Source organism: Suncus etruscus, chromosome 8, assembly GCF_024139225.1.
Source record: "Suncus etruscus isolate mSunEtr1 chromosome 8, mSunEtr1.pri.cur, whole genome shotgun sequence".
NCBI classification, from domain to species: domain Eukaryota; kingdom Metazoa; phylum Chordata; class Mammalia; order Eulipotyphla; family Soricidae; genus Suncus; species Suncus etruscus.
The window spans coordinates 117,714,560-117,740,710 of NC_064855.1; the positions used below are offsets into that span (position 1 = coordinate 117,714,560).

General features: G+C 42.0%; 1 protein-coding gene across 1 annotated transcript; it reads right to left on the reverse strand.

The window, feature by feature from the left end:
- On the reverse strand, positions 1–26,151 carry LOC126016013 (leucine-rich repeat transmembrane protein CCDC168-like). The gene is made up of 21 exons (XM_049778526.1): positions 25,924–26,151; positions 25,649–25,676; positions 22,960–23,230; positions 22,342–22,587; positions 22,121–22,191; positions 21,564–21,877; positions 21,083–21,218; positions 20,772–20,953; positions 18,172–18,890; positions 14,508–14,652; positions 13,683–13,910; positions 13,190–13,439; positions 12,812–13,045; positions 12,338–12,559; positions 11,839–12,058; positions 11,372–11,526; positions 9,632–10,108; positions 8,207–9,103; positions 7,918–7,970; positions 4,592–7,628; positions 1–68 (listed from the first exon to the last, which is right to left on the reverse strand). The coding sequence occupies exons 1-21, from the start codon at positions 26,149–26,151 to the stop codon at positions 1–3; spliced, it is 8,181 nt and encodes a 2,726-aa protein (XP_049634483.1).

A 26,151-nucleotide genomic window follows, 5' to 3' on the forward strand; every position in this document is an offset into this window, starting at 1 on the left:
TCAACAGAACTCCATCTCAGCTTCAGGAGTGGGGGTGGACGGTGGACAGTGGGAGTCTCCATCCAGCCCTAGAGAGTGCCAGGGCAGGAAATGCCTGGTAGTCAGATACTTTCTTAAAGCAAGAACAGAGCAGTGGGTGCAGAGAAGAGCAGAGTGTGATCTGTGTGTTCAGGGCCCCCTGAGAGTGTGGGAATAGAAGGTCCCAGGAAATGCCTCCAATGTAGTGGCCCCATCAGGCAGAAGTTACTCTCTGGAAGGCACGTGACCATTATTGACCCTCTGGGAAAACACCACGCAAGCAACTGGTGGTGGGTTTTCAGGACTGATGTCCGGTTCCCCTGGGTGTAGAAGTGGCCCTAGTAAGGCTGAGAAAGTCCCTTAGCACCACTCCCAATCCTGTAGGAGGCTCTGGCACAGGCCAGACTGCCACTCTATTTTTGTCAGCAGGGATAGGCGAGCTGACCTCCTTGGGATTAGTTCTTGTCATCTTGCAGTGATATGCATGTTCTAATTCTACTGGGCGTCAGCCAAGATCTACTCTTCTGCTTTGCTTGGATATTTTAGGGGGAACAACTTGGGTGGCTGGAAATGTCATCAAATGTGTAAGTTGTGTGGAAAGATCAGAACCGATTGCAGAAAACAAGCCAACAACTGACATATGAAACATGAGACTGGAAGGGAAAAGAGGAAAAGTGTAGATACATAGCTTTGGCACTGGTTTTCTCTGCCTACAGGGGACTGGGAAGTATAGAAGAAGTGGAAAGTTAATGTGGAGATATTGCCAGTTGCTGCAAAGGAGCAGAGAGGTCTGCCCAGATGTCCCCTTTTGTAGTATATGAAAAAGTTTCCATAAGATTATTCTTGAAATTGTTGTATATAAAAGTATTTCCTTAGGATTGCTCTGTGACTACTGCCCCACCTAGCCCTTCCAGGTGGGGCGCTGTGGAGTTGGCAATAAATAGCTTGATGGACAGGGGAGAGGGGTCCTTTTGCGAAAGCTGCAGGCTGCAGGAGGATTCTCTCGCTCTCTTTGCCCAATCTTTTACACCCTATCCTTGTTGTCTGTGCGGATTATTATTTGCTGTGAATACATATTACCAAGGTCTCCCCCCAAAAGGGGACAAGGGGATGGGAAGTAATTTCTCATTCTGGGGACTGTTCTTGGATTCACAATTACCCAACAAAGGATTTAACAGCGAAGATAACTTACACCCTTTGAATTTCATAGAGGGCTGACTCAAGAAGAAGAAAGTATGTGTAGACACACACTTAAAACAAGAACATATACAACTAACTCTAAACCACCACTGTGGACACCTTCTCTTCTCTAACCACCAAGTCAAATTGAAGAAGTTGGTGAGATAATAACGAGGTTCTTTTCACTTCAGAAAGGATATGATTTTTTCTTTTTTGGTGTGTGTGTAATAGAGGGGGGGAGGGAGAGAGAGAAGAGAGAGGAGAAAGAGGGAGAGAGGAGAGAGCGAGAAGAGAGAGGGAGAGGGAGAAGAGAGGGGGAGGGAGAGAAAGAGGAGAGAGAGGGAGGGAGAGAAAGAGGAGAGGGTGGAGAGAGGAGAGAGGGTGGGAGAGAGAGAGGGAGGGAGGGAGAGAGAGGAGAGAGAAGGAGGGAGAGAGAGGAGAGAGGAGAGAGAGAGGGAGGAAGGGAGAGAGGAGAGAGGAGAGGGAGGGAGGGAGAGAGAGGAGAGAGGAGAAAGGGAGGGAGGGAGAGAGAGGAGAGAGGAGAGAGGAGAGAGGGAGGAAGGGAGAGAGAGGAGAGAGGAGAGAGAGAGGGAGGGAGAGAGAGGAGAGAGGAGAGAGAGGGAGAGAGGGAGAGAAAGAGGGAGGGAGAGAGAGAGGAGAGAGAGGGAGGGAGGGAAAGAGAGGAGAGACGGAGGGAGAGAGAAGAGAGAGGAGAGAGAGAGGGAGGGAGGGAGAGAGAGGAGGGAGGAGAGAGGGAGAGAGAGAAAAGAGAGAGGAGAGAGAGGAGAGAGGAGAGAGAGAGGAGAGAGGAGAGAGAGAGGAGAGAGGAGAGAGAGAGGAGAGAGGAGAGAGAGAGGAGAGAGGAGAGAGAGAGGAGAGAGGGGAGAGAGAGGGAGGGAGAGAGAGGAGAGAGGAGAGAGAGAGGGAGGGAGAGAGAGGAGAGAGAGAGAGAGAGAGAGAGAGAGAGAGAGAGACACCATATCCAGTGATACTCACAGCTCAATCTGGCTCTGTGCTCAGAGATCAGTCCTGGTGATGCTCGGGGAGCATATATGGTATTAGAGATTGAACCTGGGTGGGCCACATGCAAGGTAAGTGCCTTTCCCACTGTCCTATCTCTCCAGCCCTCACACAAATAATTTTTGGTTTTGGTTTTGGGTCATACCCTGCAGTGCTCAGGGGTTACTCCTGGTGACATTCTGGAAAAGGAAAAGGCTATGGTGACAGTGAACAACTATGGGTGCCGGGGATTGGGAAGAAATGAAGGAAGCAGAGCCAAGGAGTTCAGAATAGTGAAAATTCACTGTATAATTCTATAGCAGCTGATATGATTAGCTCCGGGTTCTGGTGCACCCACCAAAGAAATAACACAGCAATGCACCAGCTGTCCCCAATGTTGCATCTCTTTCTTTTCAGTGCACCTATAGGAAAGCATAAGTCACCCGTTGGCTGACCAGTGGAATAGCAGCTGCTATAGCAACAGCTTATAGGTATCAATTGCCTATCTCACCACCTTATTTGTTAAGCCATATGCAAAAATGGGAAGGGGACCAACCAATCCAATTTCTTTTGTATATGGGCAATGGGTGTGTTAAGAAGGGTATCTATCAAACAGAAATCTGATTACCTGGTCCCCACCCTCAACTTTTAAGTCACTTCCACCTAGCAATTCTCTGTGTGACTGTCATCTGACTGGGCAGATCCATAAACTGCAGCAACATGGCACCCAGGTGGAAAGATGGAATTTGGGGAAGGACTGGGAGTGAGCAGGCAGAATGTGGGAAACCTCATAACTTCCTTTGATATTTTGGTGAAATAAAACTACTTAAAAATGTGCAATATTTGGCATGATGCTGTTTAACTTGGGGGGAAAATTGGCCCTTTCCAAGTTGACTTTAGACCTTGCGTGCCTTTTTTAAAAAATCTTTTCTAGAGGTGAAAAATATCATCTCAAAAGAATTTTTTGTTTGGTTGGTTGATTTTTTTGGTCAATAACCCTGCAGCACTCAGGGGTCACTCCTGGCTCGGCACTCAGAAATTGCTCCTGGCAGACACAGGGGACCATATGGGATGCCAAGATTCGAACCACCCTCCGTCCTGGGTCAGCTGCGTGCAAGGCAAACTTCTTACCACTCTGCACAAAAGCAAAAAGATGCAAAATTGCCGGTCTTAGTTATTTCTTTGTGCCACTCATGCTTCTTGTTTGTTTAGGGGCCATACCCAGTGATGCTCAGGGATTACACCTGGCTCTGCATTCAGGAATAACTCCTGACCATGCTGTGGGGACCATATGGGATGCCAGGGCTCAAATCCAAACGTCCTCTCCACTGAGCCATCTCCTGATCCTACATCCTGTTTCTCTTGCACCACTCCAAGAAGAGCTTTGCCAGACCTTTGAATCTGCAAGGGTGGCACTCGCCTTCTGTTGGATGCTGCACGAACTTCCAGCTCCCCAGGGTTCCTGATTTCACTGTGAGGGGGAGACCTGGTTCTCTACAGCCTGTAATTTTTTTAAAAAATATTTTAGCCTGTAATTTTTTTTTGTGATGCTGGTCTTTGTTCTTTCTTCAGATAGTGCTAAAATTAAAAACACACACACACACACACACACACACACACACACACACACACACACATATATATATATATATATATATATATATATATATATATAATGTCAGTATGAAGTGTTCAATATATCAAAGTTTGAAAAGCTGCTTCAGTGTCATTCAGGCCCTCAACACATTTACTTGCGTCTGTCATTAGGGTTACTCGAATAAAAATAGTTTTCTTCCTATTTAGAAGACTTTCTGCAAGCAACCCTGAACTTACTGAACACAGATTACTAACACTCACTAAAGTGAGCTCCTGGCTTTGGCCAAAAAGTGCCAGAAAACATTTAAAGTCCTCAGCACACTGAGAAAGTTGGGATAGAATGCCCCTGTGTGATGGCTTGTGTTTTGGGGGCCAATGCAATGCTCAGGACTTACTCCTGGCTCTGCACTCAGGGATCACTCTGGCAATGGTGGGATTGGTGTTGGAACATAAATGCCTGAAACTACTGGATTATAAACAATTTAGTAACAGTGTTATAGGAATTTTTTTAAGTGCACGGCCTGTTTTTAAGAGTTCCCAGGCAGCTCAATCAGCAGGGCACCTTTACTCTTAACAAAGAACACCCCTCACCAAGACTTCAGCTTAGAGAGCCCCTCTAACCACACAAGCCCACAAGACACTCTCCCAGACAAGATGTTAGAGTGACTCCATTCCTCTTCTTTTTATTGATCACAGAAAACCAGCCGGCTACAAATATGCAAAAATTAATCTGGCTGAACTACACTAAGGGAATCTAAGAATGGCTCAGCACTTTTTTTTTTTGCATAACACCCTAAACTGCAAGAACTGTAGACCTTGGCCACCAGGGGGACCCTGAAATTGTTCTTTCTCAATGTCTGGGGAGGAATGGTCCAGCGGACGGTCCGGGGGATGATCTCCATTGAGTCAGCTGGAATGCAGGCATAAACAAAGGGAGGGTGTGTGCGCCTTTTCCAGCACTGTTGGGGAGCCTCTTGGTATGGTTTCCACACTAACTTCTTCCTGCATGAGAAATAATGGAATGTTCCTGAATGTTCAGGAACATCTTTGCAGTCGAGGGTTGGCTTCTTTCTGGGGTATTTCCCCTGACGTGGCATATTGCTGTGATCCTGGTTCTGGGGGCCGTGGTTCTTGCAAAAAATATCAGATGTGGCCTTCTTTCTCTCTCTGCTTTCAGGACTCCTGGAAGGCCTGCCTTGATTTCTGGCGAGATGTAATCTAAGATTCGATTCCGTTAAGGGGGCTACAGAGTGATTCATCTTGTTTCTCATAGTCGGGAGACACTTCTCTTGCAGAATGATGATGGAAGACTTCCCGGAAGCTTCTGAAGTGTTGATTGGCCTACCAGACCCCTGCCCTGGAAAGTGTCTTCTGGAGGAGGGCCTCCGCTTCCTGTTCCGGTGTGACTCCCAGTGAGGTGGGGTAACAGACAAGGAATGTCTTCTGCAGGCCCAGAACTGAAAAGGGCTCAGTGCTTCCTTGACAAAGGGCATCATCTCTGTGTTGATTTTCTTCATCATCAGACTTTCCAGAGGAACGCCATTCTGCAACTCATACAGAATAGATTCTGATTCCTGAGCTAAGTGAGAGTTGGCCTCCAACACCATACACTTCTCACTGTCCTTAAGAGAGAGACTTGGCTGTGAGGCTGCTTTTGAGGCCTTCAGACCCCTCTTGAGAAACACCTCAGGTGGTCGTGTTGCCTGGAACTGGACTGAATCACCAGCGTTTTTCTGAGGCCTGAGACAGGGACACAGGGCTGTTCTTTGAGACCATACATTGCCATGCTTATCTTTCTCCATAGTCACTGGATGTGTTAGCTCTGGAGGAGCTATGATGTCTCTCTCCTCCCCCCTGCTTCCATCAGGATTCAACTCAGCCACTGGGGGCAACCCCAGAACTTGACTTTGCTGAGGCCTTTGGTTTCTGAAAGAGAACTGCTTCTCTTCCTGTTCTCTGTCAGGAGCAAGACCAACATCTTGGACATGCTGGCTGATGTTTTTACAAGTCACAACCGTGTTCAATTTAAGAGTATATTTGGGGAGCGTCTTTGGCTTTGGGAACCTTCTTTTGACAGGGATCTGCTGGAAAAAGCGGACATGTTTATATTGTAAATCAAGGTCTTTTGGATGAAGAGACTTTTGATCAAGAAGCAATATAGTTCTGTTTGGGTACTTGGGCCTTTGATGGCCAGGAGAGAGTTGAAACATGGGTTTCTTTTGCTGGGTGTGGGCAGCTATGTAAGAGGCCCTGGCAGGTCTGGGAAAGGCTTTCATTTGAATTTCCAGAGTTTTCCTCCCCAAATGTATGAGCAGCTTGTCCCTTAGTTCGATTGAGCACCTACGGAGGATAGGGGGCCATGATCTCTGGATATCAGAGGCCATCATGAAACACGCTCTGCTTTCTAGCTTCCTTGTAGAAGACCACTTAAGAACCTTGTTGTCTGTGTCTGCAAAATGGATGTTTAGACTTTTCAAAGGATTGACAAGAGCTGCCCCTCTTGGACTTTTGTGCCTTAGGCTGATCTCGATGGTCTCTATATCCTCATCAGGCACACAGCTCGCCTTTTTGGGTGCTGGGGAGTCCATTCTTGGCACATCCTCAGAAGTTACTTTTTCTTTTGAACTCAAGGAGCAGCTTTGGGATGACTGTCTGACTTTCTGTGGGCTCCCATTTGAATGGATCTCCTGTGCGTTCAACACCAAGTGTCTTTGGAGATTCATTTCTCCTTGGGGTGTGGAACATTCTGATATAGCTTTGGCCTGTTCTCTGGGATCTGGTTGGGGTGTTGGGTCTGGAGCTTCTGTTGAAGGGGGTGACTTCCAAACTGCCTGTGGACAGGTGCTTCTTGATTCTAGTTGAGGAAGAAATTTTTCTTGGATAATATTTGTTATCTGGGACTCAAGGTAATTTTGAATGGACTCCACAATAGGAAGCAAGTTTTCTTCTGTATTTTTCCAATCTGCTAACTTCCTTTCTTTCCCTTCAGCCTGGAGGGGTGGGAGGGTCAAAGTTTCTACCAAGCTTTGGGGCTGCTGGGGTTGTTCTGGGTTTGTGTCCTGTGTCAGGACTGGTTGAACCTCATCCTGGTTTTCTGCTGCTCCTGGGGCAGAGTTTTCAACAGTCCAATCTTTTGCCGACATTTCCACAGCTTCCTTTGGCTTTTCAGGTGTAAATGGGATGGCTTTGGCTACATTTTCTTCTTGCTGTTGCACCATGGGATCTGTGGGAAGCACCGAGACATCATGGCCTGAAATAGCCCCTTCTTCCATGTGTGGTGTTAGTGGGACCTCGTTTTCCCTGATGTTGCTGTCTGCTTCTGAGGCAGCCCCAGGATTATTTTGTGTATCTTGTGTGTGCATCTCCAGGGTCTGAGCATCTCGGGGAAGACTATTAGTAAGGTGGATCTTCCACACAGTGCGGTTGGTGCAGACTGACTTCTGGGGTTCCAAAGTACAGCTGCTCTTCTCTTTTTCTTGGTCTCTCTTGGCTCCCTTTGTTTCTTCAGCCTGCAGGGCAGGTTCTCTGGAGAGATAGAGATTACCATGGTAGATTTCGGTGCCATTCTCATCGCACAGAGTAATCTCCTTTGGCTGAACAGAATCAAACTCTAACTTCTTGACATGGCCAAGAAGTTGTAAAATTGGGTGGTTTGGGATTTTCATTGTTAAACATTGGGGGGTTGAGTTCCATTTCACAGGCACTCTTGTGAATCTGCCTTCCACGTCTTCACATTTGGGAGAAAGAGGAAGAGCAGGATCTGGAGAACCCAGAACACGCTTTGTGAACTTCTTTTGTAACTGAATGTTCTGTTCTGCATCAAGCGCCTTTGCTTCCTTTTTATATTTACATGGGGTGAGGCCACTTGGGGCCTTCTGGGTCAATGGCTTCCTGGTCTTGCTTTTTTCCTGTTTCCTGGTCCCTTTGTTATTCCCTTCATTTCTCCTCTCCAGATTTGCAGAACCAAGTGAAAGACTTCGGCATGGACAAATTGAAGACCGGAGAGATTCCAGAATGAATTGCTTTTGTTCTGGACCAAGCAACGCTGGTTGGCCTTTAGTTCTGTGGGCAGCAGACTCTATGATATCACTGTGCATGCCACATAATTCTTGGCGTCTTGGATACCCGAGAGTTCGCATGTCTACGGCCATTGTTGAAAATGTCATCTGCTTCCCATACTGAAGTGGAAACTTCAGGTAAAGGCTAGAAACTCGTGCAGTCTTGACTTCCCTTTTCTGGAGCAACCCCATTTGCTTCAGAATGATTTGGGGGTTCATATGGGGAGTGGCACTTGACCCTGTGATACTCATTTTGCCAAGTGATCCCTCTGCACATGGGTGTACTATTTTGCTCATTCGGGAATGACTCTGTCCATCTTTCTTTGTCATTGGCCCTTGATATGATTTTGCCTGACCAGGAGAGGCTTTGAATGGAGGGTCTTGGGGCTCATTTTCTAAAACAGAAAATCCCTTGGAATTTGCAGGGGAACCACAAGTGATACATAACTCCAAGGGCATTTTTATCAGTGATGCAAAGAGAACCTTTGGGTTTATTTTTTGATCAAAGGTGCCCTTTATTTCCAGGTATTTCTTCCAATTATCCACTGTCCTCAGCGTCTGTGTGGGGTGGGAAAGAAGAGCAGCAGAGGGAGGTGTTCTGGGTGCTTCTGACGGATCCTCCAGCTGTGCATTGATTCTGGAATGTTCCAGTCCTTCCCCATTTCTGATAGTAACACATCCTGTAAAATAACTCTTCTTGGACTGTGGACTTAAAATTAACTGGTTCAATTCCTCTTTAGATCTCACTGGTGGGAGGTTCTTTTCCCATATACTGATCTGGAAGTGGGAAGCCTGCTTGCCTGCTGCCTCTTGTCTTTTTGCGGGGTGTTTTGCTTTTTTAACCACGATGGCACCTTCTCTCTCAAGGGATTTTCCAATAGTCCTTTCCTGGATATCTGATGATTGCTGATGATTACACCTTGGGAAAAAGACCCTTTTCTTTTCTGGGACGTCTTTGTCTATTTTGTTCCCAAGATTCTTAACAAAGGTGGGCACTGTTGGAACGGAGATAAAATTCCTTGTGAGAACCCTACAGAGTTCCTCTCGATCCCCATGTACCTTTTTCTTTTGCTCAATGAGATTCAAGACAAATTCTTTTGAATTGAGGATCTGTGAAATTGGAGAACCCCTGGACAATTCGGGATGCATCTTGACCCTCAAATCCACTGCCAGCACTTCATGCTGCTTTTCTCTTTGGGACTCGAACTGTTCATTTTTATTTCCACCATCACCCTGTGCTTCTTGTGTTTTCTCTGTTAATGCCAAAAGCACAATGGGCTGTGTAGAGGGTCTTTGAATGCCAAGCATTTCCACATCAACTTGTGTGCCTTTGTCCAAATTAAGATGCAATGGAGAAGGGCCGGAAACACAATTTTTTCTTAATGCCTTACTGCAAGGTTGACTTTGATCCTCACGTCTCCTTTGATCTCTCCCTCCAATGTTAAGGTGCATCTCTGTTCTGTGGTATATATAGGGATGCGGGGAATTCCTTAATTTACAGGCTACCTGGGTTCTCATCCTGCTCTTCCCATCTGTTGTGTTTTCTCGACTGTTACTTTGCTCCTGAGACTTCTGTTCCTTCTCAATTGAAACCCCTTCTAAATTACTGGGACTAATTAGTTCTGTAGGTGGTTTTTCCTTCACACTGGATATCTTTTGCATGACAGTTTTTTTATGCACTAGTGTGTCATCTTCTTGTCTTTTGTTATCCAAGTGAAGAGGAGAGAGAGAAAATGCTGAAAGGGAAGATTGGGTCAGAGACTCTTTTGATTCATCCTGACCTTCTTCTACCTTTTCTTCTCGATGTTTGGAGCATAGGAGGAGGCCTGATTTCACTCCATCTCCTGAATTTCCCTGTTCCAAACTTTGCAATCTTGTTAGTGGATAGATCAAAACATCAAAACTCACTGGTACCAAATGGATTGCTTCCTTGGACTCTAATGATTCTTTGAGTTTTACTGTGGCTATAGAGAATCTTGTCACTATTTCTATGTTTTCTCCCTTGTGTCCAGTATCTACCCTCTGAGAGATTGGTGGTGCTTGAGAAGCATCAAGGTTAGTCAGCCTGTCATCACTCAGTTCCTGTTGACCTTCTGGGATCCTTTGCTCTTGTGTTTCAGTTTTCTGAATGTTTCCTTGGCTGCTTCTAAGTGACGAAAATGATTCCTTGCTTTTCAGACACATTTCATTGGAATCCGCCATGGTATTCAGGGCCATGTCTTTCTCTCTTGCTGCTGTATCCTTCTGTAACGTGGGTTCTTTGGATTCATTTATAGAGATGTGAGACTCCTGATTGACTAGTGCTCGATGTGCTATTTTGGTTGCACCTGCAAACGCCTCAATTCTCAGACGAGATGGGTGAAGCAATTTTGTTCTGGCTGTATACCTTCCTTCCTCTGAACTTCCCAGTTTAACTGATGGTAGAGTAACTACCATCAGACCCATGTTCTTCGGACTCATGACTAGTTTGTATTCACTTTCCCCAATCATTTCCTTGGACTCTTTAATTTTCCACTGCAATTTCTTGGAATTGCACATACATGCAAAAAAAAGTGGTGACTTTCCCCTCATCAAATCCATACATTTGTGGGACATTTTCTTATCCTTCATTTTGAGTCTCTCTTTTAACCTATAACCAACCAATGACTTAAGTGGATCCTGACTGGTTAATGGTGGGGAGGAGGATTTTGTCCCAGCTAGTAGCTCTTCCTCTCTCTTCTTCCTTGAGTCCCCATTCACAGAAGAATGATTAGGTAACAGAGAAAAAAATTCACTCTGAACCTCTTCCAGATTGCCTCGGCCTTTTTGACTTTCTCTCCTTTGCCACACAGCATTCAGAGGTGATATCTTTGGAGGGGAGACATGCCTGAGTGATTGCGTCTTTGCACTCAATGTCAGGACTGAGGTCAATAGTCTACCCTTCTCACCTCCTGTTTTCACTCCATCCTTGGCCTTTTCACATGAGACACACTGACCTGCCTTGACTGTTGAAAAACACATGTCTGTGCCCACATGAGAATCTGAATTCTTTATTTTCCCTGAACCTGGGAATTTGCGGAGTTGCACTTGAGAAGTAAATCCTGTGTTTGCCAATATGTCTTTGCCTCTCTCAATTCTCATCTTCAATCTCTGATGAGAGGCACATGGCTGTGTCAGAATCACAGTCTGCTCATCAATGGCTCTGTGCTGGTCTGGTTGGGCCTTCTCCTCAGTGCCTATCTCCACTATGTCTTTTATACTCAGAGGGTCCCACTCAACAATGTCACATTCAGGAAGAGGTGATGCTATCTCTGTCTGGAGATATGTACCCTTAGATGGGCCATTACTGCCTTGTTTCTGAGTCTTTCCTCCCTCTGCTGGATGTTGTTCTCTTTCCTTTGCTCTTTTCCCAGAAAACAATGGCTCCCTGATCTCAAAAGGTGGCACCACGATTCCTGATTCTGATGTACTTTCTTTTTTCAGGGTGAACTGTAGATGAGTGGAAGAACTGAGAACAGAATAGATTTGGTCTGGGAACACACCTCTTCTCTTGCTGCATATTTGCTCTTTGATGTTCACTTGCAAAGACTTTGTGAGGAGAAGAGAGAAAAGGGGTGATTTCTTGGTGCGGTGTTTAAGATTCATCTGGTCTTTATCCAAAATACATTCTCTATCCACTCCTTCCTGGGATTTTGCTCTGTATGAACAGCTTGGGATCTCATCCAAAGGGGACACCACGTATATTAGATGGTCTTCATTCATGGCTCTCCTGTGCCATGAAGATAGGAGATAGCCCATTGGTCTTCTGTTCTTATTTACATCTTGGGTTGTTTCAAGTTGAGGTAGAAAAGTTTTAGTTAGATCCTTCTCTGGTTTAATTTTTCTTTCTTGGTCACATCCCAAATTCTCCTTTATTTTTGTCTGTTCTTTAATTTGGGTACCACAACCCCAAGAAGTACCCACTACCTGTGGAAAAGTGTTTGCCTTAGAAATTAAAACTTTGGAGCACATTAGATATTTCATAATGGTTGTGTCTCTTTCTCTGTCTTCTCCATTCTGTGGCTTGTGCTTTTGTACTGTTTTGGCATCCATTGAGACATCATCTTCATTTGACTTTGCATGTAATATCTTCCCCGCATCAAATGATGTCTGTAGTGGGGGTGATAAAATACCATATCTTATTATTCCTTGCATATCTTCTCCTTTCCTTATATCCAATTCATGATCAACTGCAAGAGAATCAGAACTCAAATGCGTGCTCATAGTTAGGTCCTGTTCACCTTTACTCTTTTCATTCTTTCTTGCATACTTTTCACTTCCTGAGTTTCCTCTTGCCTGCTCTTGAAGCTTCAGTGGTTTGAGCGGGAAAATCACTTCACTGTCTTCATTCTTTGTAGGTAGCATGTTTTCCCTGGCTCCTCCTATATGTACATTTTCTTTTTCCTGTTTTGTACACATTTCTGCTTTTTGGATATCATCAGCAATAGTAGCCTGGGTGGACTTGTTACTTGTTTTCTTCACTGCAGCTGATGCTTTCCTCTGTGGTGATTTTGGAAGAGGGTATCTTGTTATATCAGTGGGGAAGTCTGATTTTCTTGTTTGAGTGCATGAGTTCACATGAGAAAGGACAGATACAGAAGTGTGATTGGTCAGAACCACACTTGCTTTGCTTTTTATTTTTTCTACCCCTTTCTCTCTTTCTTGGAAGGCCAACTGGCTTTTCTGTGAATCTGCTGGTGTCTTTTTCTTCCAACGTCTGTATTTCTCTGTCTTTTCTTTCTCATACTCCCAAATTACATCATGTGCATTGGTGTTTTGTACACGATTTGACCTATCACCACTGATAGATCTTATATAGGATATATTTTTGGTCTTTAATGAATCCTGGAGTTTTGGACACAGAAAAGAAGATATCGCATTTGTAATGACTTCTTTTGCTCTTCCATCCACTTCAGAGGAATGTGGAATAGATGTGGAAGTACATGGTTTTGTCTTAACCTCAGTTTTCTTCCTTTCTTTCTGTATCTCTTTCTCTTTGATCAACTCTACTCCCTGTGTAATAGGAGACACTATCTCCTTCTTAGCTATTCTGTCAAGGTGACTCATTTCTTCCAAAGCCCTTTCCACTGTACCTTCATCTTTCAGGGTCACATCCTCTTCCTTTTGCATACAGTTTTCGAGGTTGTTAGCTGGCTCCTCACATATTCTCGTTGGAGCTGATACATCCTGGAGTATTACCCGTGGAGGGAAGGATCTCGTTATTTCTTGCATGTGTAATTCTTTTATTCCAGGAACCCACTCTAAGTTGGATGAAGAAATGTAAGCATGGGGTTTTTGACAAGTATCTAGCATCTGTTTACCTTTCTGCATTATTTTCTTTTGTTCTCTGTGGTTCCATTGGGGTTCATCTTCAAAAAACACGTGTTTAAAAGGTGTTCTCTTTCTTTTAAAAGTGACACACCTGAGGTCCATTATAGCTTTTGTTTTTGTTATATTTCCCCCATTTTCATTTTTCACCTGTGAGAAGTCAGGTGTTGATTGTATGACATTTCCTAAACCACCTCTATTGATGGGCTCTTCAGATGATGTTTGTTTGGTGTTACTGAGTGCCTGGGAGGGGAGTGGTGGAAAGCAAATGCTTGATATTCCTGACTTACCTTTTCCTTCTGGTGTACTTGAATTTAAACTGATATCTGACAGAAGTGAGAAAGAAGGACACAAGTTTGTTGGCTTAACACCTGATGGATCTTCCTCTCTCTTCCTCATGCCCTCTTGTTTTATAGTGTTCAATTGCCTGAACAATTGATTAGACTTGAGGTGACGTGAAGAATGGATAAAATCAGACACATTTGCCATAATGTCAGATTTAACCTCATCTCGATGTTTCATATCTACTGTCTCCTCTGTTATATTCAACTGTAGGTCTTCTATGTGGCTATGGGTTCCATGGTCAATGGAATGAAGTAGATGTAAAAATTCTGTCACCTTTAATTTCAAAATTCGCCTTCTGTGGCATATTATGCCTTGATTAAGTATTTGTCTTCTATTACTCTTCTGTCTTTTGCTTTCTGTCAAAATAGGCTTATAGATAGAAATAGAGGATGAGAATATTTTGAGCAGGCATATTTCTTCTTGTGCCTTACATGATTGCATTATCTTTCTCATTCTTTGCTTCGGGTTGCTACCAATTGATAAACTAACAACCTGGGCACCATACAATGATTTTTTCTCTTTTGGAAATAAAACCTTCTTATAGTTTGAAGTTTTGATGTCTAATCTTAAGGGTAGCCCTGTGTTTTGTTTTGTCATCTGCCTTGGAAGAGTCTGCTGTTTAGTCTGTTTCAGTCCACACCTATTTAACATCTTTAATTGATTTTTAGAAAACAAGTCTAATTCATTTTTCTTCCTTGGGGCACTGATTACCTTTGATAATGTCTCCTTTATTGTAGGTATGGTATATTGCAGAATATATGAATCATTCTGGGAGCAGGACACATTTTGTTCCAGAAAGTTCTCATGGGGAATACACAGGGTCTTATTAATTTTCATAGGTCTCAGTGGAACATACGTTCCTGTTCTTGCTTTTTTAGCCAGTGGAGTTGAATGTGAACCATGTATCATATTTGTGACACAGGATTTTACCTGCTGCCTTGGGATACAGAATTGAGGTTGACCTACTTTGGAGTAAGAGGCTGCCTTTCGAAGAGCCTCCTCTGTACCATTTCCTGACTGGTCTCTTGTTATAAGTAAACCAGTTCCTTCTGAACATAAAGGATATTCCACAGGAATATCTGCTTTGCTTGATGATTTGTCTTTCATTGGACTCCAAACATTTAAACATAGACCTTGCCTTGTAACCTCTTTTTGATCTCTTTCCTGTAACAAACAAGTGTCTTCTGTACTGTCACCAAAATGGGTATCCATTAATGATTTCTCTGACTTTGGGATAATATTAATTTCTGAGTTTGCAGGTTTATCTGTTTTCTTCCACCCTCGAATTTCAAGTGGATGCATCTCAGAGAAAGGAGTAGACTCTAAACTGAGCTCTTCTTCAGCTACCATGTTAGCTTCTTGATCTACTATATCCACTTCCATGGTTTGGGGAGTGATGTCGTTGGGACGTGCTATATAGATAAAGGATGCTTCTGATTCGAAAGGACCTAACTCTCTTCTTTCATATGCCCCCAGCTCAAATTGTTGGGTATCACACTGTAGAGCTGTTCTAAACAAAATCTGATCTTCATACCTTTTTTCCCCTACTTTGGCTTTTACCCTTCTAGAAAATTCTTTACAGACATCCCAGGTACCAGATGAGTGGTTCATATCTGTATTCAGTGAAACAGGCAGAGGGGTTTGTGCTGATTTTAGATCTACACTTAATGCAATTCTAACTCTTTCTATGTCTCCTTTCTGTGTCTGTTTTATGGTGGTGCTTCTAGCAGTAGGACCCATCAAGCTAAATGATGGTGGACTTAATAGTCTTTCCATTGGCAACTTCATTTGTACCGGCTGTACAACTGCCTCTTTGTGCAACTTGTTTTGGATGATTGTATCAGCAATATTCAGTGCTGAGCAAATGGAATTTACAATTGGTTCAAAGACATCCGACATTCTCATACTAGTTCCTAAATAAATTCCATAATGTTTCCTTCTTTTTGAGGCAAATTTCCCATTAATTTTAAGGATATGTGAAAGTGATGGACCCCTTTTCTTCATTGTAGAGTCTAATGTGACTTGATTTTCTGATATTTGACCTGTGTTTACTTGACTTTTAGATAAAACTGGCATGCAGCAATCTAAAGGACCCAAGACAGTCACATCTAAAGTTCCTTCTAGTACTGCCTTTTCTCCTGAGAGATGACCCTCTATATTCTTGTGATTGGTTCTCTTCCATTGGGCACCCTTAGTCCTTGTATCCAATAGGAGTTTGTCACACACTGATCTCAATGGTGGAAGCTCTACTCCCACAGTGTCACAGAGCGAAGCCTTTGGGGCATGTTCATTCTCTTGCTGCTTTATTTTGTGATGACTTTCTGAAAGATACCTTGTGCTATTAGGCAACTGTGAAACTGGTAGTTTCTTTCCTGCCCTCAAAATTGTATGTTTGGGAACCATTAGATTTTTCTTGCCTCTAAACTTTAATGAGTAGCCTTGACCCCTGGGTTTGGGCAACTGAAGGCTGGAGAAATCCAAAGATTTCAAGGCTGTTCTTAGGTTTTGATTCCATGTCTCATTCTCAGAAATAGGATCTCCATCCCCAGGAGTCTCAGATACTGAATGGGTCTCTGACTTCTGCTCTTCTAGAAATGAAGTCTTTAACCTTATCACACCTTTTCTTCCCTTTTGAGAGGGAGGACACTTTTCTGTTCTTTCAATTTGAGAATGATTCTTCAAATGTCTAAAAATGGATTTCAAAATAGATTCCCTAATGCTCTTTTCTTGTCTTGCCTTTTCTACCAGACAAGATAAAATCGAAGTCTCTTTTCTTTCTAAACTACTCAGTTCAGATTCTGACTCACAAGGACCAGGAATATTTATATGAACGACCTGGGATTTGGGATATTGACTATCATGTGAAATTAATTCCGATAATAATTTGGGGGCATTTTTCTCTTCTTTTACATTAATTTCCATTATGTTGCTGTATCTCTTTTGTGGGTCTGTTGAATTGGCCTTTGAAGCTTCTCTATCACTCAGTTTATCTAGTTCTTGATAGGCAGAGTCACATGTTTCTACTTTTATCTTATCCAACTCTGTTTTTGATATTTTGTTCATTTCAGTATCTGACTTGTTATCATTTGAAGTTAGTGGGAGAAATGAAAACACTCGTGTTTTCCTTGGTTTTCCTTGCACGCCTTTTATTATAGATGCCAAATTGTTTTCCAGTTTTATTCTCCCATACAAATGACTAGACTCAGTGATATCAAGTATCTGTGAAATAAGAGGATTCTTTGCCTTCCTGATTTTATAGTGGAGACCCATAGGATCTTTCCTTTCTAGAAATTTTAATGCCTTTATCTGCCTTTTAAACTTAGGTAATTTAGACATCATCAATATGGTTATTTCATCTCTTTGCAACTCTTTATATCTCTTGGCAAAATGACCAGCCATGCTATTCCTAGAGTTTCTATTACAGAGATATGCACACACGGAGCTTCCTGATATGGTACATGAAATGTCTTGGTTATCACCCATTTTCTTCCCAGAGCTTTCATAATATGCATCTGTACACACAACGTTCCCTGATGCAGTATACAGGGTGGTTTTCTTATCTGTTTGAAACATATCTTGAGTTTTTATATTTTTGTTGACATCTTCAATTTGCAAGGAAACTTCACTGTGGCTATCTAGTTTCCTTGTGAGAATCTCATCAGAAGCAGCACTAAAATCTTTTTCAACAATGAAAAGATCATCCAGGCCCCCTTTTCTGGCTTTTAGACTTGATGTTTTTTTGCCTATGCTATAGAATGTGTCTTTGAAGTCCTGGCCAGATTTCTGAATATATGTCTTTACTTCAGTAACATTTGTATCAAGGGGTTGATCTTTCTGGAGAGTTACCTCTCCAGGTTGTTGCTTAACCTCCTTCCTGTTCTCAGGTATACTGGTCTTTTCTTCCCTGAAATCAGTCTCGAGGCTTCCCTCCCCATCACGGGTTTGATCTTGTGGAAACAGGAATGAATTGGGTCTTGCATTCCACACTGTCTCTGCTTTCATCTGATTGTCAGGGGAAAAGGGTATGGCAGAAAGCAGGACATTTAGGATTGTATCTGCCATGGGTTTACCTTGATTCAGTATGGCTTTGAAGTTGCATTTGAATTGCATTGTGTGACTTGGTGCCCCTCGTTTTGTAATATTCAATGTCTGGGCAATGGAAGCCTTCTTTGTCTTCAGAAGTGTATATTTTGGATTCACTTTATTTCTCTTGAGAATAAGTTTTAAGTTGCATCGTTTTCTTTTCAGTTCAGGCATAGAAAATATGGATAAAACTGAAGATTCTAGAATCTCATCTGGTCTTTTGTGCAGTAACTGCCCATTCTTTTTCTCAGCAGTAGGATCTTCAAGGACCCCAATGTGTTTGACATGAGTGAAAAAGTCAGAACTCTGTGATGCCAGAATCTTTGGAAGTAAGTGTTTTAGATGATCATTCCCTGGGACATCTGTGGACTCTTGTATGCTTGCTTGTTGATCTTGTTTAAATTCTGTCTTTTCCATAATATCATCATTGTCTTCCCTTACAAGACTCCTGTCTCCTGGGAATTTATCTTTACCTGCTCCAATGAAAACTTCACCCACTGGTGATTTCTTAGACTTTAGCAGGGGAAGCTTGTAACTCCCTGAATACATCATGACATCTGGTGACAGATGTCTTGTCTTGGATTCTTCCAGCTTCACACATTCTATAAGCTGTACTTGTGAGACAGCTTGTTCTGTAAGAAATAGAATTTTCCCATTTCCTTGGTCTTCTGACCTACCAAGGTCAGATTCCTTCCTCTGACCTGACTGGAAAGTAAAATGTTGAATTGTGTTTAATATGTTCTTTTCACTGACTTCTTCCTCTTCCTCTTGGAAACTGGTAAAACACGAAGTCATATCCCCACCCAGTGGCGATACAGTTTCCTTGATGTGTTTAGAACTGAGTCTTTTTTCTCCTTTGTCTATTTTGCTATTGATCCAAATGTCAGACATGACAGTCCCAAAAAAGTCTGTGGTATCTGCCATGTTTAGAACTTGAGCCATTTCTTTCATTTGGGATTCAGAGTTACTTCTCAGTTTCTCCCTCTGTTTTGTGCAAGACCCACCCTGAATATGTAGCACCTCTGAAATGAATGGTTTCTTCACTTTTGTAATTCCACATTTGAAATTTGCTACCATGCCTATGTCTGAAGGTCGTTTGAAGCTGCTCTTCCTTTTGGTTGCAGATAAAATAGGGCTGGAAAAATCAAAAGACATTGTCTTTTCCTTTCCAATACTGCCAGCTTGCTCTTTCAGATGGTTTGCATCAGGTGAAATATCATGTTCTTTTGCAGAATATATGATTTCATTTGTCTTTGCTTCCACGAACTTTGGAGGTAAAATCATAACATGGCTCTCCTTAGTTTCAAGTGGAAATTGATACCATCTGGGGCATAAAGCAGAACACAAATTAGTTCCTGTAAGATGAGTTTGTAGCTGTACCGGAATATTTGTCCCTTGTGGTTGTTTCACTTCCTTGTGTGGTTTAATGAGGTTGTAGTCCTTCTGATACACATCAAATAAGAAGCCTTGGCTATTCACTAGAGTTAATGATTCATTTTCTTTGACCTCTTTGCCATCCACCATATTGTTAGAAAATTTGCTCAGATCAATAGAATCTGGACAAAATACTCTCTTTCCATTGGGTGATAGATGCATGTGATCATGACTTGCTATATTTTGAATGTTTGTCTCCAAATTTAACTCACTGCTCATTTTGATGGGGCACAAAAGAGGAACCTCGGAGTGAATGATATATAAAAAGAAATTGACTATGTTTTTCCTTTGTTTAAAATGTCTCGATTTCCTTTTAAAATGGTCTTGTTGGTTCTGGATCTTCCTGGCCTCCAGCCTATGTGGAATAGATGGCCTCAGACATCCAGGTCGCAGGAACAGTTGCTTCCTTGCTGATTTCGATGTATTTTTCTGTTTATTATATATCAAATAATCAGGTCTAGTAGAGCCAGAAGACAGTCGAAATGGCCCTTGCAAAGCATTGGATGACTCTATATTTCTCACCAAAAAGTCAGACTTAAGGTCCCTTTTAGGTTGTGCAGGAGCTGCTGAGCCATCCTCAGCTGCTGTGTTCAAAATGGTATCCAATGAAGCATCATTCCCTTGCATGGGCAGTGGGACTTTCCTCTCCTCAGGGACCAGGAGATGGTTCTCTGTCTTGGCTGCATGGATTTCATCAGAGACTCTAGGAGCTCTCTGGAGGATGGTCTTCTGGTCTGTCCATAGCACAGCTGGCCCCTTACCAGGCAGCTCCCACACCAAAGGGCCTGGTCTCGACTCTGGTGTGCTAAGGTGTCTCTCTGATTGGCCTTCCATGCTGCGTTGAAGAAGCTGTGAAGCTGTGTCTGGAGCAGGCAGTTTTCCCTCTTCCTGTCCATCCTGTACCTTTTCTTTTCTATCACCCTTAAGGAAAACATCGACATATTGTGGCCTCTCTTTCTCTGTTTGCTCCCCTGGCCTTGAGAGAATGTGATAGAATCTGTCTGTGTCTCTTGGCAACTGTCTAGGCTGATGAGAGAAAAGTACACTTAGAAAATCATATGATGATCCATTTGCCTCGTAGATCTTGTCAGACTTGGTTTTACAGTTGAGTGCTGAATTCTTCCTCGATAGGATGCTACACTTTTGTAGGTATGTGGATGTCACTGTTTTCAGACCCACAGGCTTGGCCCCCTTGGGACAGTCAGGAAGCAAGAATCTTACTCTCTTTGTCTTGGTTTTTAAATAAGATCTAGCAAGCTCGCAGTGATCCAAAGTTTCTGAAAAAGAATGTGTTTCTTGTTCTGATAAATCTGCCTTTGTTGATAAAAAACAGCCACTCATTTCCCGAGTGTCACTGCCAGAATAGGTAACTTCATCTTTTCCCATTTCGTTTAATGGCTCTTTCAGCAGTAGTTGTTGTCCAGATGTCCAAGGGGCCAGTCCCACTCCCACAGAGTCTCCAAAGAGTCTCTTCATATTTTCCACCTCAGCTGCATCTGTGAGGTTGGGATGGGGAGGCCCCTTTATGATTTCTGAAGATGGACTTGGTAGCTGTGTCTTTGGACATGAATTCACTCGGAGGTTCAAACTCTTTGGGAGGGCTTCTTTGGAGGCTGCATCTTGGTCCCCTCTCACTTCATCTTGAGTGGGACCTTTTATGGGACATGGGCTAGTTCGCCAAATTATTTGTGGACAAGGCATTTGTATTTGGACCTCTGGCTCTTCATTTGGCTTTCTACTCTTTCCCACACTGCTCTGCTGTATTTCAAATTGGAGACACTTGACCTTCTGCTTTAGCTGCTGGCTCAACTTGAAATCTTGGGTCATTTGTGGAGCATTTTGCTCATGAACAGATAACCCTGGTTCCATGTCTGCTATATTATGATGGCTATTAGCTTGAGGACACAAATAGAGTGGAAGGGATGGGGGATGCTGTGGAACAGGGTTTTGCTCTCTTCCCTCTCTGTTTTGTACTTTTTCTTCTACACCACAAAATAAAATAGCTTGTTTCTCTTCCTCTTTGCCAACTAATTGTGGCATTTTCAGTCTATATGTCTCCTCCCTGAATGTTTTCTTTTCATTTGGCTTTTCCTCTTGTCTTTGTACTGAATGATTGACCTCTATTATTCTTGATATATCTTTCTTGGCTTTTAATTCACTCTGAATTTTCATAACAAGATGTTCATAAATGGTAGTACAAGGGACATTATGACATGTATCAGCTGTTCTTTGACTTTGTGTATTTTTTATATTGCTTCTAGGATTGCATTCCAATTGTCCATTTTTATTTGTTCCATAATTCGGGCAATCATAGTGTGTACTATTAAGCATGATTGGTATCTTTTCCTTCAGAATCATATCTTCTTCACTCTCTTCATTTTTTATACAGGCTCTTTGTTCATAATTTTTATGCTTGTTAGTTCCTAGTGAAAAGAACAAATTAATATCTACAGATGCCAGAGATGCTTTTACACAATCATTTTGTATTTTTCTGTTTGGAATTACTGTCTGGATTACTGATGGGTCCTTTCCAACTTCTGGCTTACTGGTGGGTCCCATCTCTCCATTTGAGGGTAGAACGGAGCTCTCTGTACTTTTTAACACCTTCATTCTTTCCAATCTTCTGTTTGATTCCATTTTAAGATAGGAAATCAATTTCTGCAGGAGATGTGATATAGTTTTGTCTAAATGTGTTTCACACTCTAGAACATGCTGCCCAGACAGCTTTTTACTACTTGGGACATTAAACTCTGCAATCTTATTTTCCTTTGCTGGTATAACTGGGTCCTTAAGAGGCTCTTTATTATTCCAATTTGTTTCTGTCGAAAAAGAACAAGGTACATGTTGCATGTAAAGTGTGAGAGATTGTTCTAGCTGAAATGAAATTTTGGGGGAAACGTTTTTCAGTCCCTTTTTATTTCTGCGGAGCTGTGAAGTTTCTCTTTTCTTAACAGAACACGAAGACTTGACTTTTTCTGCATCAAGTGACTGTATCAAAAAATCTTTACATACCATTAAGCCTAGCACAACTTTCACTAGATTTGTTCTGAAACACTTCTTACTTGAAGCAAGAATGGGCTTGGAAACATTAATAAGGTACAAAGTTATACTTGAGAGGCCTTTCCTTTTCTGTCTGTTAATGGTAGGAAAAAGAGGTGCTGAGACAGATGGCAAATGCTGCCTTAATTTTGATGAAGAGATCTGTGGTTGGTCCTTTTCCTTTATTTTCTTTAGTTGCAGCATCCCTTCAGGAGTGACACATGGAATTACAGTGGAAACATGCTGCTTGGAATCCTTGCACATAGTAGCTTTCTTCTGGGTTGAATCTTTTCTTTTGTTTGAATCTCGAACCCACACATGAGCTAGGCCCTCATATGAGGATTTCTTATCTGAGACTAGAGTCTTGGTTGCATCTTGAGATTCAATAGAATATGAGTTATCAGGCGAATAGAGGCGACTGTCCACCTCTTGGGCTGGAGATGACCCTGGTTTGATGCTGTCAAGAGATTTCTTCTTCACATCCTGTGATCTGAGGCATCTTGCCTTTGTGTCAGGCTGGTTATTGATTGGTTTTTGGTTGTAAACAAATTTTGGTCCCTGACATGTGAATTTGGTCTCATAAAAGCTTTGATTTTTCACATTTTTGTGTCCAGGTAAAAAATGTTGTGCATGGGCAAGAGTATCCATTTGATACTCTTGATGTCTTAAATGCAGATGAGGAATGTTGCCCTCTAAGTTTGCTTTCGATTTGAAAGAAATTTGATTTCTCACATTTTCTTCCAGAAGCCTAACTTGATCTCTAGAGAGAAATAACTCAGTAAAAGGGAATGGGGCCACAGTTGGAGTTTCACTTTCTTGACTGACTATAGAGCTCTTTGGACATTTATAGTCAAAAGGATACTTTAAAGCATTGGGGTTTTTGTTTTTCATTGTTGAAAACAATTTCTTTGGTGAAAACTGTACTGTTTCTCGTTCACTTTCTGGATGCTCTTGATGGTTTAGGAATATTTTCTTTACTTCTGAATGAGCCATTGACACAGAGGAGCTACTTGCTTGTGTGAATGACCCGTGACTTTCTCTAAAATAACTCCTGTGGAGTTTATTCTTGTTGCTACCAAACTCTGGTCTTCCATCCATGGGTGGAACTCTGTCTTCAAAAGGACCTTCACTTCCTCGAGGTGTAAGCGGGAAATGTGTAAGAGGTGATGAAGTCATTATTATTTCTGAAACAATATCAGTTCTGAAAAAATAAGAAAACAGAGTGTATATGACATTATCACTTAGGTCAAACTTTATATAGGAATTCTAGTGGATATTTTTTAGGAACCTCAACATAAGGTATAAAAATACAGTACAATATAGTGGTATCATTTCAAAGGAATGCTTAAGAGGACATTATAGTTGTAGTTGTGGAAGTAAAGAAAATGTAGATATAGTGATAAGCTTGTTATCAGCCCCTCATTATGTCATCATTAAGAAGAACGAACTGGGCTGAAGAGAGATTACAGTGGGAAGAGCATTTGTCTTGCACGCTGTTGACCTAGATTTGATACTTGGCATCCAATATGGTCCCCGAGCACCACCAGAAGTTGAGTCCTAAGTGCAGAATCAGGAATAACCCAAGTAACACCAAGTATGGCCCAAAAACAAACAAATAGAAAAGGAAGCAGAGCAAACCTAGATCATTTGAAATTTGAGTTTTATCCCTTCCGCCATAGAGATCATCTCTTTCCCTCAACATCTAGAAACAGATTCTACCCCCAATGCAATTCTCCTTTCAATGACTTTCCCTTAACAATTTCTGGAATTCAATTTTATCTAATAAGAAATGGAATAATGGCATACAGGTATTCAGTTTGATTCTGAAACTAAAATGTCCCTTTTCCCCATTTCATCTTATGGCTTCTTCTTTTTCCCTTTTTGGGGGGTGAGAGTTACCCTCCCTAGCACTGCTCAGGAAGTCTGTAGTCTAGTCCCAGTATCAACTGACCTAACTTTACAGGCCAACAGTTCAATGTTCCATTAGGTGATATAGTTCTGCTCGGACCAAGTAGTGATCAGGGGCCAGGGGGCCAACCCAGTAGTTCTGGAGCAGGTATGGCATATACTCAATGCCTCATGCATGCCAGACACACACTTCTGCCTTTTCTGAGACTCTTTCTCTTGCCTGTAAATTCCCTGATTTTTAATTTTTTGTGAGCCATCTGTGCCTTTCTAATCCCTTGGTATTTTGAACCTAATTCTTATCTATCCACTAGACTAATCATTTATTCTCATGACACTGCTGCAGTGACTCAGTTGGTAACTTTGACCAGCATAACAATGACCCACATCTTCAGAGATCATCATCATTACTTTCCAGGAAAACACTTGAGTAACTAGAATTCCTAGTATCCACATGAATATAGAACAGTTCCATTAAATGAATAATTTATTTACAGGAATCAAAAGACTAAACTCAAGTGTGTATGCCTCAGAACCACTCTCCATGCAGCAATTAATGATCTAGGTGACATACCAAATAGTGTGCGCTCCTTTGGTAACAGTGGTGACTGTCTACTCAAGAAAACCTAAGCTTCTTGCCCTAGTAGAGATAGTGCTTTTGAACCTGACTACTTTTTTTTTTTTTGGTTTTTGGGTCACACCCAGCAGTGCTCAGGGATTACTCCTGGCTCTAAGCTCAGAAATTGCTCCTGGCAGGCTTGGGGGACCTATGGGATGCCGGGATTCGAACCATCGACCTTCTGCATGCAAGGCAAATACCTTACTTCCATGCTATCTCTCCCGCCTCAAAAGGACCTGACTACTTCTGTATGTGCCACGAGCCTCCCATCAACTTTGAATGAACCAGAATCTATTTCACATTCCTTGCTGATTTCTTTTTCTTTCAGTGTTTAGCTCAGATTTTGCTTGACCCACAGTAAATATTAAAGGAATGTTTTCAATTGACATGAGAACTGGCAATACTTACATGAATTTTTTTTTGTTTTGATTGGTTTTAGGGGCCAAGGATCAAACCAAGACATTCTAAGGCATGTGCTTTGTCACAGAGTCATATTCAACCCCTTTGAAATTATTTCTTTGTGTATTAGAGATTCAAGCAGGAAAGCTTATCCCCCTAGAAGTCACTTAGCCTCTCTCAGCTTTATTTTCCTCACACTTCAAAGCAATAACAAGACTACATATCTCAAAGGAAAATTTCAAGAACTGAGGAGAAACCACTAACACAGCTTAGAGCCCAACAACCACTTAATACCAATGTTAGTTTGAATCACGATGTTGATCATCTATCTATAGATGTTCAACTCTATCTATATAGAGCAGGGGTCCTCAAACTTTTTAAACAGGGGGCCAGTTCACTGTCCCTCAGACCATTGAGGGTCTGACTAAAATAAAACTTATGAATGAATTCTTATACATACTGCATATATCTTATTTTGCAATGAAGAAACAAAACAGATACAAATACAATATGTGGCCCGCGGGCCATAGTTTGAGGACCACTGATATAGAGTATATTTTTCTGTAATTCAAATGTACAGGAAAATGGAATAAAATAAAACTATTTGATTTTAAAATATATCACTCACCTTCCTTCTGAAGAGGTAGACTGATTATCTAGAGATAAACAGAAAAATAAAGTCAGCATTGGTAGAAGTTCAGATGAACAAGTTTCAGATTAAAAAAATGTAAAATGATATATTTACCAAATGCTGTGTTCCTCAGACTACTGCTACCTTCATTCTATCTCAAGGGAAATGGCAAAACGTTAGCAAGAAAATGCAAATATCCAAATCCACCAATTTTATAAATCATTCCTCTGTGTGATTCAGAAAAAAAGTAGAAATCAGCCACTGGCTCTTACCTCTTGGGAACTGGGAGTCCTCTGTCCTGAAAGTGCAGGTTTCCTCTGGAAGGAGGTACAAATTTTCATAAATACTATCTCAAAAACAATTCCCAGGAAAATGATAAAGATGATTGCAAACCAATTATATGGAGATGTCTTGAATTCCAGAAGTTCCCACGCTGCAAGAAATTCATTATCTTTCAGTACATTCAGCACACTTTTAAGGAAATCATATTGTTTTGACAT